This window comes from Schistosoma haematobium, chromosome 4, assembly GCF_000699445.3.
Source record: "Schistosoma haematobium chromosome 4, whole genome shotgun sequence".
Lineage (NCBI taxonomy): Eukaryota > Metazoa > Platyhelminthes > Trematoda > Strigeidida > Schistosomatidae > Schistosoma > Schistosoma haematobium.
In genome coordinates this window covers 40,905,914-40,919,760 of record NC_067199.1, presented here as the reverse complement: position 1 = coordinate 40,919,760, position 13,847 = coordinate 40,905,914, and the positions used below count along the sequence as shown (strand labels likewise).

Here is a 13,847-nt window from a genome sequence, read left to right as displayed (position 1 = left end):
ATCCAGTTGTAGCTTGAGTAGCTTACTGGTAACGTCTGAGACCATGCGACTAGGTAAAAGGGGTTCAAACCTCACATAGGGAGTAATTTCCCTGAAATCTCAGTTGTGACTCACTAAAATGCCCAAACTAGAATGACAGCTAGACTAATACAGGATACTCACTTGGCTACTTTCAACCATCTAACACCTGAGCATCGTACATGTGATGTTGAGTCACTCATATTAGTGGCTACATTGTAATTTGATCAATAGAATTCTATCAGCACTATTAGAACTAGATAAACATAACATTGGTTACTACTCAGCAATTGATCATCGTAAACTTTCAAATATACACTCCTAGAAAAAAAAGGAACATTCATCTTTCTTTTCCAAATGTGAATGTTGCTTTTTCTTCATTGGTTTATTTCGCGATCCACACACATGTATACCTATACATACACAAGTAAACTTAAGCGTCTTTTCCTTTTGAGTTTATTCTAGAAAAATGAACTATTCTAATCTGTTAATGGGCGCATTTAAAAATGAAAATTGTATTGGATCACTTGGGTTTGTTGTCCATTAACTCAAATAGGTTATTCATTTGATATTAAATGAAGTAAATACACTCGTTTGATTATTTTTTTCTCTCCAATGCGTGTAGACGCATTCCATCAGCACTTTTTTGTTTGGAGAAAACCCCATTTCCTCTTGAATTTGTTGAATTAAGTCTTTGAATAGGCAAAATAGAATTTGGGATAAATTTACTGAAAATAAATTATTGTTGTCTTTTTAATCTGTTGAATATTGTGATCCTAACGTTTAACATGCTACCTGGTTTCCATACTGGAGCGTTCACTCATTCGAAATCCATTGTTTGATTATTAATCTTATTTATTATGTGGAAACGTGAAGCATTCAGAAATCCTATTTGGAGATTCATCTACTGATATGCTTTAAACAAAAACTCAGAGATAAACGATTTGAATGTTGAACAGAGGATAAAGGATTTGTTAAGAAAAAAGATGACTATAAGAATAAAATATAAAATGTACATGTAAGAAAGTAATTCTAATTGATCTCAATCCTGAATCAGTAATAAGATGAGTTATCATCATGGACTAATGACAGCTGGAAAACGATCGAATAACTGTCCAACATAAGTCAGTCTTGTCATTCCAATTTTTAAGACCGAATTCGGACTGATGGATTCCAACACAGTAGGCTTATGGCATTGTAGTCGCCGTGATATCTAAATGTACTGATGATAGTTTTTAACATGCTTTTGAGTGTACACTGCTAAGATATCCCAAACTAAAATTAAGCAGCTATCTAGTATCCCTGCTTTTTAATGATTCTTCTCCAGGTGATATCATTGCTTAATGGTAGCTTATGTCAACGTATTATTTAAATGTTTTTCATTTACATCAAAATTGTGATCTTTTCCCTTTTGTAATCAACTATTTATACGATTACTCATGTTTATCTTATAAATCAAATTTTTTTTACAGGACCATGTTTTTTGACAAGTTTGACAGATAGAGAATTGAACCCAACCAAATCATGGGGTGATCATATTATTTTTGATTGTGATGCTGTTATGACTGGAACTGACGGTTCATTGGACAACTTAATTTATCAGTGGGAATTTATTAGTAATGTTAACAATAACATAAATAATAATTTACGATCTGTTAAACAAGCGAGCAATAGTGGATCAGATGCATCAAATACTATTATTCATAGACAACGTCTTCTAGTTCGGGCACCATCTGTGGTTGGTACAGTTTCTCATAACAATTATGATAATGTTAATAATAAGTTTGATTTAAGTCACTTTCATGAATCACAGCTACGTATTGATAAACTGACTTTAGATCACAACGGAGAATATCAATGTACTGTAAGAACAAGATTAGCTACATCTGGAGCAAGGGGAGGAGGAGGAGGAGCAACAATGAACAATTATCATCAAATCCCACCAATGATTACAAGAAAATTTCGGTTGACTGTCAAATGTAAGTTTATATCTATGTATTTCTTAGAAATATTATTCGATTTATTTAAACTAAGTTGGATTTTCTTTTTTTCAATTATAAAAGTATTTCATTGGTTGTTATGAATGCAGCGTTTTTGTTGAGAAATGAATTGCTTTCTTCCCCTACTAGTAGACACTATGTAACAACCTCTGATACTAGCCACAACTAAATTCCCGTACTCTGACAAACCCACACTCTGATTGAATGCAATTCAATTTAAAAGTTACTTACTTACTTACTTTCGCCTGTTATGCCTAATGGAGCATAGGCCGCCGACCAGCATTCTCCAACCCACTCTGTCCTGGGTCTTCTTTTCTAGTTCCATCCAATTCTTGTTCATTTCTCTCATGTCTATTTCCATTTCTCGACGTAATGTGTTCTTTGGTCTTCCTTTTCTCCTTTGACCTTGAAGATTCCGATTGAGGGCTTGTCTTGTGACGCAGTCTCGTGCTTTCCTCAATGTATGTCCTATCCACTTCCAGCGCTTCTTCCTGATTTCTTCCTCCGCTGGGATCTGGTTTGTTCTCTCCCACAGTAGGTTGTTGCTAATAGTTTCTGGGCAACGGATCCGAAGTATTTTGCTTAGACAACTATTAATAAACACTTGTATCTTCTGAATGATGGCTTTCGCAGTTCTTCAAGTTTCCGCCCCAAACAATAGGACTGTCTTGATATTTGTATTGAAAATTCTGACTTTGGTGTTGGCTGACAGACAGTTGCTTTGAGTTCCAGATGTTCTTCAGTTGTAAATATGTTGCTCTTGCTTTGCCGATCCGCATCTTCACATCTGCATCAGATCCACCACGTTCATAAATGATGCTGCCCAAATATGTAAAGGTTTTTACATCTTCCAAATCTTCTCCGTCAATTGTGATTGGGTTGGTGCATGCTGTGTTGTATCGGAGAATCTTGCTTTTCCCTTTGTGTATATTGAGACCTACTGCTGCTGAGGCTGCTGCCACACTGTTCGTCTTCTCCTGCATTTGTTGTTGCGTTTGGGATAGAAGGGCCAGATCATCTGCGAAGTCTAGATCGTCCAACTGCATCCTAGAGGTCCACTGTATCCCGTGTTTCCCTTCAGATGTTGATGTCTTCATGATCCAGTCGATTACCAGAAGAAAGAGAAAGGGTGAGAGTAAGCAACCTTGCCTAACACCGGTCTTCACTTCGAACGACTTTGTCAACTGTCCTCCATGCACGATTTTGCAGTGTAATTCATCATATGAGTTCTGTATGATATTGACTATCTTCTGGGGCACGCCGTAGTGTCGAAGAAGTTTCCATAGTGTTGTTCTGTCCACGCTATCAAATGCCTTTTCGTAGTCAATGAAGTTGATGTAGAGTGATGAATTCCATTCAATTAATTGTTCCACAATGATCCGTAGAGTTGCGATTTGGTCTGTACACGATCTATCCTTACGGAATTCTGCCTGTTGGTCACGAAGTTGGGCGTCTACGCAGTCCTTCATCCTGTTTAACAATACCCTGTTGAAGACTTTTCCCAGTATTGAGAGAAGAGTGATGCCCCTGTAGTTATCACACTTGCTGAGATTGCCTTTCTTCGGTATTTTGATCAGGAGTCTTTCTTTCCAGTCTGTTGGTGCTTGTTCCTCATCCCAAATCTTATTGAAGAGAATGTGGAGTATCCTTGCAGTTACCGGTACGTCTGCTTTTAGTGCCTCTGCTGGAATGTTGTCTGGTCCTGCTGCTTTTCCACTCTTGATTTACCTGATGGCCATGCTGATTTCTTCAATTGTTGGTGGGCCAACATTGATTGGGAGGTCCGTGGGTGCTGCTTCGATGTTGGGTGGGTTCAGTGGAGCTGGTCGATTCAAGAGTTCTTTGATGTGTTCTACCCACCTGTTTTGTTGCTCTTCAATGTTGGTGATTACCTCGCCTTCCTTGCTTTTCACTGGTTGTTCTGGTTTGCGGCGATTTCCAGAGAGTTTCTTTGTCGTGTCATACAGTTGTCTCATGTTTCCTTCTCTTGCAGCCTTTTCCGCCGTCGTTGCTAAATCTTCCACATATTTACGTTTGTCGGTTGTGATGCTCCTCTTCACTTGTTTGTTCACTTCTGTGTATTCAGCTTCTGCTTTGGCTTTTTCTGCTCTTGTTCGGCTGGTATCGATTGCCGGTTTCTTGTTCCTCCTTTCTTGAATCTTATCCAGTGTATCAATAGTGATCCATTCCTTGTGATGGTGCTTCTTGTGACCCAGGACCTCATGACATGTTGAAGCGATTGCTTATTTGATCCCCTTCCAGTTGCTCTCCACAGAAGTTCCTTCTCCATTGAGTAGATCATGAAAAGCCTGGAATCTATTGCTGAGGACTATCTTGAATTTGTTGAGTTTGTCAGTATCCTGAAGAAAGGCCGTATTGAACTTTTGTGATATTGTCCGCCCCGTTGTCCAGTGCTTCTTGAGTTTCAATTTCATCTTGGCGACCAGCAAGTGATGATCTGATGCTATATCAGCTCCTCTCCTGATCCTTACGTCTTCCATCGTCCTCCTGAATTTTTGTTGATGCAGATACGGTCGATTTGGTTATGCGTGGTGTAATCCCGTGAAGTCCATGTGGTTTTGTGAATGCGTTCATGTGGGAATATAGTGCCGCCTATGACCAGTTTATTAAAGGCACATAGGTTTGCAAATCTCTCACCATTTTCGTTTCTTTCTTCCAGTCCGTGCCGTCCCATGATGTCTTCATATCTAGTGTTGTCCGTTCCAACCTTGGCGTTGAAATCTCCCATCAGAATAGTCAGGTCCTTTGTTGGTCACTTCTCGATGATTGACTGCAGCCTATTGTAGAATTGATCTTTAGCGTCTTCATTGTAGTCGTTGGTAGGCGCATAGCACTGGATGATGTTCATTGAAATGCCCTTTTTCTTTGTTTTGAAGGAGGCTTTGATGATCCTTGGTCCATGAGATTCCCATCCTATAAGTGCATTTTGTGCTTGTTTGGGCAGCATCAATGCAACTCCTTGTGTATGTGGAGCATTTTCTTCTTCATGGCCGGAGTATAACAGAAACTCTCCTGAAGCTAGCCGTTGTTGTCCAACTTGCGTCCAATGTGTTTCACTGATCCCAAGCACCTCTAGGTTGTAAATCCTTATTTCTGCAGCAATTTGGAAGGCTCTCCCGGTGTCCCACATTGTACGAACATTCCATGTACCTAAGTAAATGGTCGCTCTGGTTGTCAGAAGGGGCATCGGCCTCGTAACTTCCGAAGGAATTCGGCTTTCATCATGAGGCGTCATAGTTCTTCTAAATGAAGACCTCCTGACTCCCAAGGCAGAGTTTAAAAGGTTTGAATAATTTTTTCTGGTTATCGTTTTTTCAGCGATTTAGTTTTCTACGGGAAGGGGTCGCTAACCTCATGTCCAACCCTCCCCCTTTATCCGGGCTTGGGACCGGCAGTAGCCCCGGAGTGACTCCAGGCGGAGTTAATCTAAAAGTGAGAGATAACAAAAAAGGACTCTCGATGATGACTCATTTATCATTCATACAGTCAACTAAAAACACCGTGACCAGTGGAGCTAATCCTTGTCGGGTAGAGACAGGTATCTACCTCAGTACAACGGAAGTTGGTCGCGCAATTTCGTGGATTGGTTGATGTTAGAAACTATCACCATTGGATGCCGGCTCAGTGGTCCAGTTGGTTAAGCGTTCGCACGCGAGACCGAAGGCCCTAGGTTCGAATCCCGCGAGCGGGATCGTTGATGCGCACTGCTGAGGAGTCCCACAGTAGGACGAAATGGCCGTCCAGTGCTTCCAGGTTTTCAATTGTGGTGGTCTAACATCAATCGGTCCATGATCTCAATTAAACACACCATCTCAATGCACACAATTGCACACTTATCTACTTTTGATTAGTTTTTAGTTATATTTTAGCAACTATATAATTTAAACAAATATCATAATGAACGAAAGTCTTACTGAATGATTCGAAAGCTTAAGTTGTAGGAACATTATGGAATGTTAAAGTGTGAGCATTTCATGCTAAATGGATTCAGTTAACTCATTCTTGATCCGTCATTACAACCGGTATTATTACCCGTTTATTGGAATGGTAGAAATTAGGCAGTTATATCATACTACATTTATACTTATATCTTAACTGATTAAGTATACATATTACCGGCTCAGTGGTCTAGTGGTTAAGCGCTCACTCGCGACGCGGGGTCGTGGATGCGCACTGCTGAGAAGTCCCACAATAGGACTAAACGGCCGTCCAGTGCCTCCAAGTTTTCCATGGTGATCTAGCTTCAATTGACTCATGATCCCAACTATACAGATTACCTTAAGCAATTGTTGTTAACAAAAACGGGTTGATTTACTATTCTGTAAAACTGTAAACTTTTATTAACTGAGATTTTGTTAAGATTATTATGTGTTGGATAAGATAGAAATGCATTTGAATACATAAAGTTATTGAGTATTGAACTGGAACGTGTCATAATTCAAGAGATGATTACAATTAACTTTTAGGGACCTTGGTGTACATAGTTTTAATCATTCACAATGAGAATAAGTATGGTTATTCCTTCTTCTTTGTTAGATTTTGAGTTTTATCATTTACTCTTTAATTTCGTTTGTTTCTTTCAAACTATATTTGATGGATAATGCTAGTTTGCTTTATACTCTAATGGTTTCTTCTCTTGTAATGCTTATGTGAAATATAACAATTCTGGTTGGTACATATCAATTCCTGATGTTACATTATTTATGATTGAGTGATCGACTGCAGTCTGAAATCATCATCTCCATTAGTTGGATTTTGTACATTTGATGCACACTACAGAATCCTTTCAGATTCATGACACATAATTATATGAATGAATTATAAGGCTACAATATGTATACAAAGTTAAAATTCTTAATTTTATGCATGGTTAATGAACTTTTTTGATATGACCATATGACGCGTCTACAATGGACTGAATATTTTATGATTGACTTAGTTGTGTAGAAATATTATCGGTGAGATTATAATTTATGGACGAACCAATCAGGTTCAAGATGGCAGGACTTAGATTTTGGCGCGAGATTCATCCATTCATTTGGCTAAATACCATTTCGGCATTATAGCTGATGCCAGTTCGTGATGAGAACATTAAATATAATTTCTAATCTTAACCATCAACTATAAATCCTAATCCTAGATCCTCGCACTAATTAATGACCCTCATTTAGCCCAATTAAGTAGATGCACATTTTCAAGGTTATTTTAGTGTTGCTCAAAGGTCTTCCATAAATTATAGTCTCACCACATTATCTATTTATATTATAAATTAATCGAATGAGTAATGTTAGGATTAATCATAAGCCTTTCCAAACAAATAGCAGTAAGCAGTTAATCAGAAAATCTTACAATACCAATAAGGTTCAACAATAAATTTGACATTTCACTGACGGATTTATCTTTATTTCCTTTGATTTATTGTTTTTCTTCTTACTCAACTCTCTTTATATAGGACAAGTTTCAGTGGAATGCAGTGTCCAGAATTCATTCTGTCTGTCTAGCTGAAAATTTCTTAGATATAGAACTAAGTGAATTTTATTTACTTACTTACTTACGCCTGTTACGCCTCATGGAGCATAGGCCGCCGACCAGCATTCTCCAACCCACTCTGTCCTGGGTCTTCTTTTCTAGTTCCATCCAATTCTTGTTCATTTCTCTCATGTCTATTTCCATTTCTCGGCGTAATTCGTTCTTTGGTCTTCCTTTTCTCCTTTGACCTTGAAGATTCCGATTGAGGGCTTGTCTTGTGACGCAGTCTCGTGCTTTCCTCAATGTATGTCCTATCCACTTCCAGCGCTTCTTCCTGATTTCTTCCTCCGCTGGGATCTGGTTTGTTCTCTCCCACAGTAGGTTGTTGCTAATAGTTTCTGGGCAACGGATCCGAAGTATTTTGCTTAGACAACTATTAATAAACACTTGTATCTTCTGAATGATGGCTTTCGTAGTTCTTCAAGTTTCCGCCCCAAACAATAGGACTGTCTTGATATTTGTATTGAAAATTCTGACTTTGGTGTTGGCTGACAGACAGTTGCTTTGAGTTCCAGATGTTCTTCGGCTATAAATATGCCCAACCATCCTCCTTTATCCGGGCTTGGGACCGGTAGTAGCCCCAGAAGGGCTCCAGACGGAGTTAAGTGAATTTTAGACACCCTGTAAATTCACAATATTCTTGTTCAATTAAGCTTGTTACATTTATATTCAACTGATTTACATGGACTGTATTTTTAATATTTTGATGGAAATTAAAATTGCTCAGGTATCTCAGTATCAATGAGTTATAAATATAGAATAAAATTCATCTACGATTTACATAGAAAACCACTTAATACTATTGAAATTGCTCGAATTTTAGAACCAAATAATCGCCCAACTACCGGAAAAGCAGTTGAATTTTTTTTACCTACAATGATTTGAACAACCTAATAGTATCGTTTGTCTTATCTATATATAATTTCAATGGTCAAGATCATGAGTCAGTCGAAGCTAGACCATCATGGAAAACATGGAAGCACTGGGCGGCCGTTTCGTCATATTGTGGGACTCCTCAGCAGTGCGCACTCACGACCTCGCCTCCTTCGAGATTCTATATATAGACATAAAACATTTAACTCACAAGTCAGTTAATTAATATATCTCAAGTTTTATCTATCGTATACCTGACTATTCCCTATCAAAATGACTGACATGGAAAGATTATAATTCTTCTTCACTATGAAGACTGATGAGAATAGTAACCAATCATATAATAGTTGAAATTTTTGAAGTGTATTAACAGATAGTTTGTTGTTTGTTTGTTTTTATTCAGATATTTCAATTTTATCATTTTAAAAAATGATTCGAAAATTCATGTTTTATTATTTTCTTTTTTAAAGAAATAGTTGTAAAAATAATATTCATTATGCATTTAAACAATGAACACGTAAATCTACTTATACTGTTTTTTCAGGAATTATATAAATAGATAATAATTTATTTATAAGCAAAGATGGATAGTGGCTAGCAGTAGAATCCAGTTTGATGCACGTTTCGTGCTATTTGGGACGCGTCAGCTAGATGTCCCTGCACTTCAGAGTCGATGTAAACAACACCAAGTGAATTTAAGCTTCACCCCATTGCTCAAGCAGGTGACTATCAGGACTCAGTAGATAAGTGGATAACACGATGGTGTTTAAAGTGAAAGGCAATGGGTTAGAGTCCCGGAGAGAAAATCAACTGTGGGATGCAGATATATCCAGCTGATGAGTTCAAAATAGGATGAAACGCACGTCCTGAATTCCACTACTAGACAAAATCGATCTTTGCTTAGAATGTCTGTGATTTTAGGCAATATCAAGGCAATCCGCACAGGATGCATATATACCAACAAGAGACTGATATATTGCAGTACTAAATAACAATAGGAAGATACATGTAAAACAACACCAAGTGAAGATAATAATTTCTTTATAAAACTTTAAAAATGAACTCTTTTCTGACATTTATTTTTCATATTATCATTATGAATACTTTATTTCTTCAACAAATATATCATGAACTTGTTTAATTTGCGCGCATTCAAAAATTAATCGTTGAATCGCTATAACAACAACAACAACAACAAAAAACTGTGGTAACAATATTGTTGAAATCAATCAAATAATTATTTTAATTTTAAATTAGAATACCATACAATTAAAAGAGATTAAATTACACAATCGAATATTAAAAAAATAATACAAGCGAAGAAGAAAGCAGAATATTTCTCATATGTAACTGACCTAAGGCCTTTTAGATGAATATTTTGTTCATATAAGAAAATTGAAAATTATTCACTATAGAATTTTCCATTTGAAGTAATTACTTCATTTTGTAACAGTATGTTTCTAATAAATATGTCCATCTAAGTAGTGGTTCTTGATCCCGTTATTCTGTCAGAAGTATAGATCACTCTCCTTACTCATCAGATTTACTCACCTATTTGAAATTTCACAGAATGCGAAATAGTCATACGTGCCTAACATTTTAAGAATGTAAAGACAATGACACATGAAATAATAATGTAACTAAAGAACTTAACTTTGATGAATGTTTTACACAACGAAGGTGAGAACTGAACAATTATAATGCTTCAAAATGAAAAGTATTTTGAACGAGATAAAAGTGACATACTTTGAATTAAGTTTTTATGTTCTCAGTTCACATATTTATAGGACAAATGAGTATACATGTGTATACATCTCAAGTGAGAATACCTAATTTTGTTTTAATATCATCTGAGTATTCATCCAACAGACGTCTAGATTCAATGTTATTCCTAATCATCGGTCTTGTTTACAAAATGTTCTTACAATAAATTCGTTTTCTACTGATTATTTAAACACTACAATCAGTTGACATAATTAAAAAACCAGGTTCTAAAGAATACAATAATTGAAGTTAGACATTAACACAGTTGGATCTCGGCCGGCTCAGTGGTCTAGTGGTTAGGCGCTCACTCGCGACACTGATATGTCCTGAGTCCAGATCTCGAGAAGCGGGGTCATGGATGCGCACTGCTGACAAGTCCCACAATAGGACTAAACGGCCGTCCAGTGCCTCCAAGTTTTCCATGGTGATTTAGCTTCAATTGACTCATGATCTCAACCATTAAAATACAATATTTATTTATCAACAATGTTTACTCTAAACTGATATTACTTTTTTGGAAATTTCCCCAAAAATTAAGTTGAATAATTATTTTAATCATCCTGCATGATTGTTGAACAGTTAATAACAGTACATATTCAATAGGGGTTTATTGGATTTAGAGTTCAATCAACAGAAATTTCGTTATTCTTTATTTTTTGTTTTGTGAATTAATGGATCTTTTGAAAATGGGTTCTCTCTTTGTTTATGCTACTTTACATTCCTTTGCACATATTCACATCCGGACAATTATAAATGAAGATTCATTTAATCACATGTACATATTACTATTACTATTATTATTATTATTATTATTATTATTATTATTATTATTATTATTATTATTATTATTAAATCTTCCTTATTCCCCGCCCTAATCTAGCAATTGCTCAGTTCAGCTTTTTGGGAAAGAATCATTCAAGAGCATAGCTTATCAGATAGGATATTAATATTCTTTATAAGTCCTATATTAATGCATTAGTTTTCTATAGTGCTATTGTACATATGTTCATGTATGAGTTTATACAAGTCATATTAATTGATATATATATATTCTCTTTTTATTTATTCTACTGACATATTTATATTATCACAACACCATTCACCTATCTATCTATTCATATACATGCTTACTTACAGATTTATCTATCAACCTAATTCATCATTAGCATCATTCATAAATCTAGTTTAGTTTGACAATTATCATTTTCTCTATTATGATTTGTTATATGACTTTTAATATAGACGCTGACAGGAAATAAAGAGAGAATGTTATTGTAATATTTGTACGTTTTGTACATACTTTGAATACTATCAGTATACTAATAATAATAATAACTATTATTATTATTATTATTATTATTATTATTATTACTATTATGGCTTTTGTAGCATTCTATAATTTCAAAATTTATACATGATAGTGATCTTTATAACGTGTCCTAGTGATTATTTCAGTATATATATATGGAAATGTATTAATAAATATCCTCATACATGGTATGTATGGTTCAATGAATACTCCATGCATACTTAATTACGCCTGTTACTCCCAATGGAGCATAGGCCGCTGACCAGTATTCTCCAACCCACTTTGTCCTGGACCTTCCTTTCTAGTTGAATACTTCATGCACAAATATGCATTTATTCCCTACTAAACTTAAACTCACGTGAACTAATGCTGTTCATTATATTTAGTACAGTAGATAAAAAAATGTTTTAATTTTAAAATATTGACATATTATGATGTGTGCTAGTTATATCGACATAAGTAGTATATGATGTTAGTTGTGAACAGAATGTCTGGCATCAGAGAGACAAGAGGATCGAACAGTAAAGAATGGGAACAGAATGCAATTTGTATGAAAATCCAAGAACAATGAAGTCTTAGTCATTATGAAACAATTCATGGACATTTTGCAAATTACGTATTTACTATCTGATTGTTAGATTTTATTAACAAGTCCTGCAATTTTATGTCAAATGCATTCGATTGTTCCCCGCTGGTGTTCTTGTTCACTGCAATATAAGTAGTAAATATGTAAACACCGGATAAATACTGGAATCCATGCTGGTAAACATATAGTATGCACTAATAAGGTTAATTACAAAATGATGAATGTTTTTTTATACATGAATAAATTTTCAAACTTCAGTAAAGAAGAAATACAATAATTTCACTTAAACTACCTATTGAGTTTGGACGCTCTAGGTTACGTATACGTGACATTGAAAAAAATTACTGAACTACTGGACCATTGATAAGTATTTCCGCCATCAGACAATTAAAAGTATAAATTCAAAATAATAAATTTCTTTCTTCCTACTAATAACATATAAGTGAACAACAGAACGAAAATTTAAAAAATACTATGTTTTCCACATTTCGGTTGATTAATTTATTTTAAGTGAGAGAGAAATTGGGAAATAAATAAAATGAGAATTTCATTTAGATCGCCAACAGCTCAAAGTTACACAAGCATTGACAACCTGAAAGCACTGAATAGCCGTTTCGTCTTAGCATGGGACTCCTTGTCAAGGGGGAATCAGACCCAGAACATATTGTTCCTTGAGCAAACTCTTATCTTCAAGACCACTGAGCAGGGATCCTATAGTTTACAAGTCTTACTCAAACCAGTTCACCATCTGTTGTCTTTGGTAGATATCTTCATCACTCTCGACACCGGGTACGGCTTTTTATTAGAACTCCTGAAATTCCCCCTCAAAAGTAGTCATTAAAGATCACACAATAATTGTCAGTATGGGGTAGCGAAGATGGTTGAATTTCGTTTAAATCATGAACCTACCTAAATTAAACAACCATTGAGCTAGGATTAATGCATACCTACTGCTCATTTACATCTTGGTTAGGTAGGTTTCTTAAAAAATACTAAATAAGTAGTAATAATAAAATAATAATATATTTGTTATATTCCAAAGAGTATGCATTGGAATTCTTGATGTTTCGTGGCTTAATGTAAGCCAGTTCTTCCGTGCAAATAAATAAATATTATTACTGAGTAGTAGCATGAGCAGTTGGTAGTATAAGTATGGTATAGGGGAAAGTCAATCAGAAACAAGAGATTGTTGGTTTTTTAGCTCGAAATTCAAGAGCAAATGACATGTATCCTTTACTAAGTGGAACAGATAGCAACAATACCTGTATTCAGTGCTTAGAATGTTTAATATGATAATGAAAAACTATTTCTTACCATCACTGAGTAAAACTATTAGTCCTGAATGCATCAAGTACTCAATCCTTTCTATATTGTTTACATATAACGTACAAATCAGCCTTGCCCCTAAATTTTAATCTTCACCCAATCCCTAAACCTTAATTAGGTAATGTGTGCGGACTCCTAAAAATCTATTTGCGTCCTTGATTTGGTTCAATAAGATGAATGTTCTATGCCCATGTGAACTATTCTATATACTTAAGTTTTTTCGATGTATAAAAAGAACAACTTATAGAACGCCTCAACAAATTTATCAAATATGGGAAAGTTGTGTACCCTTTGTAATATTATTTCTTTTCCCGAAATTGTTCATAATATAATAAAGATTTTTTCTGATTGACCAAAAAATGAGTGATATTCGTGAAGGTTGTTTATAGATACGTTCTTCATATCTTACCCAGTTAATCAA

The 13,847-nt window shown here is 35.5% G+C and overlaps 1 protein-coding gene across 1 annotated transcript in view; it reads left to right on the top strand.

Annotated features, from left to right (window-relative positions):
* MS3_00008086 (uncharacterized protein) overlaps nt 1–13,847 on the top strand; it is a 112,396-nt gene that overhangs the window by 72,663 nt on the left and 25,886 nt on the right. Inside the window, exon 5 of the mRNA XM_051216430.1 lies at nt 1,491–1,997. Within this exon, the coding sequence (XP_051067020.1) occupies nt 1,491–1,997 (507 nt within the window). The remainder of the gene's footprint in view (nt 1–1,490; nt 1,998–13,847) is intronic.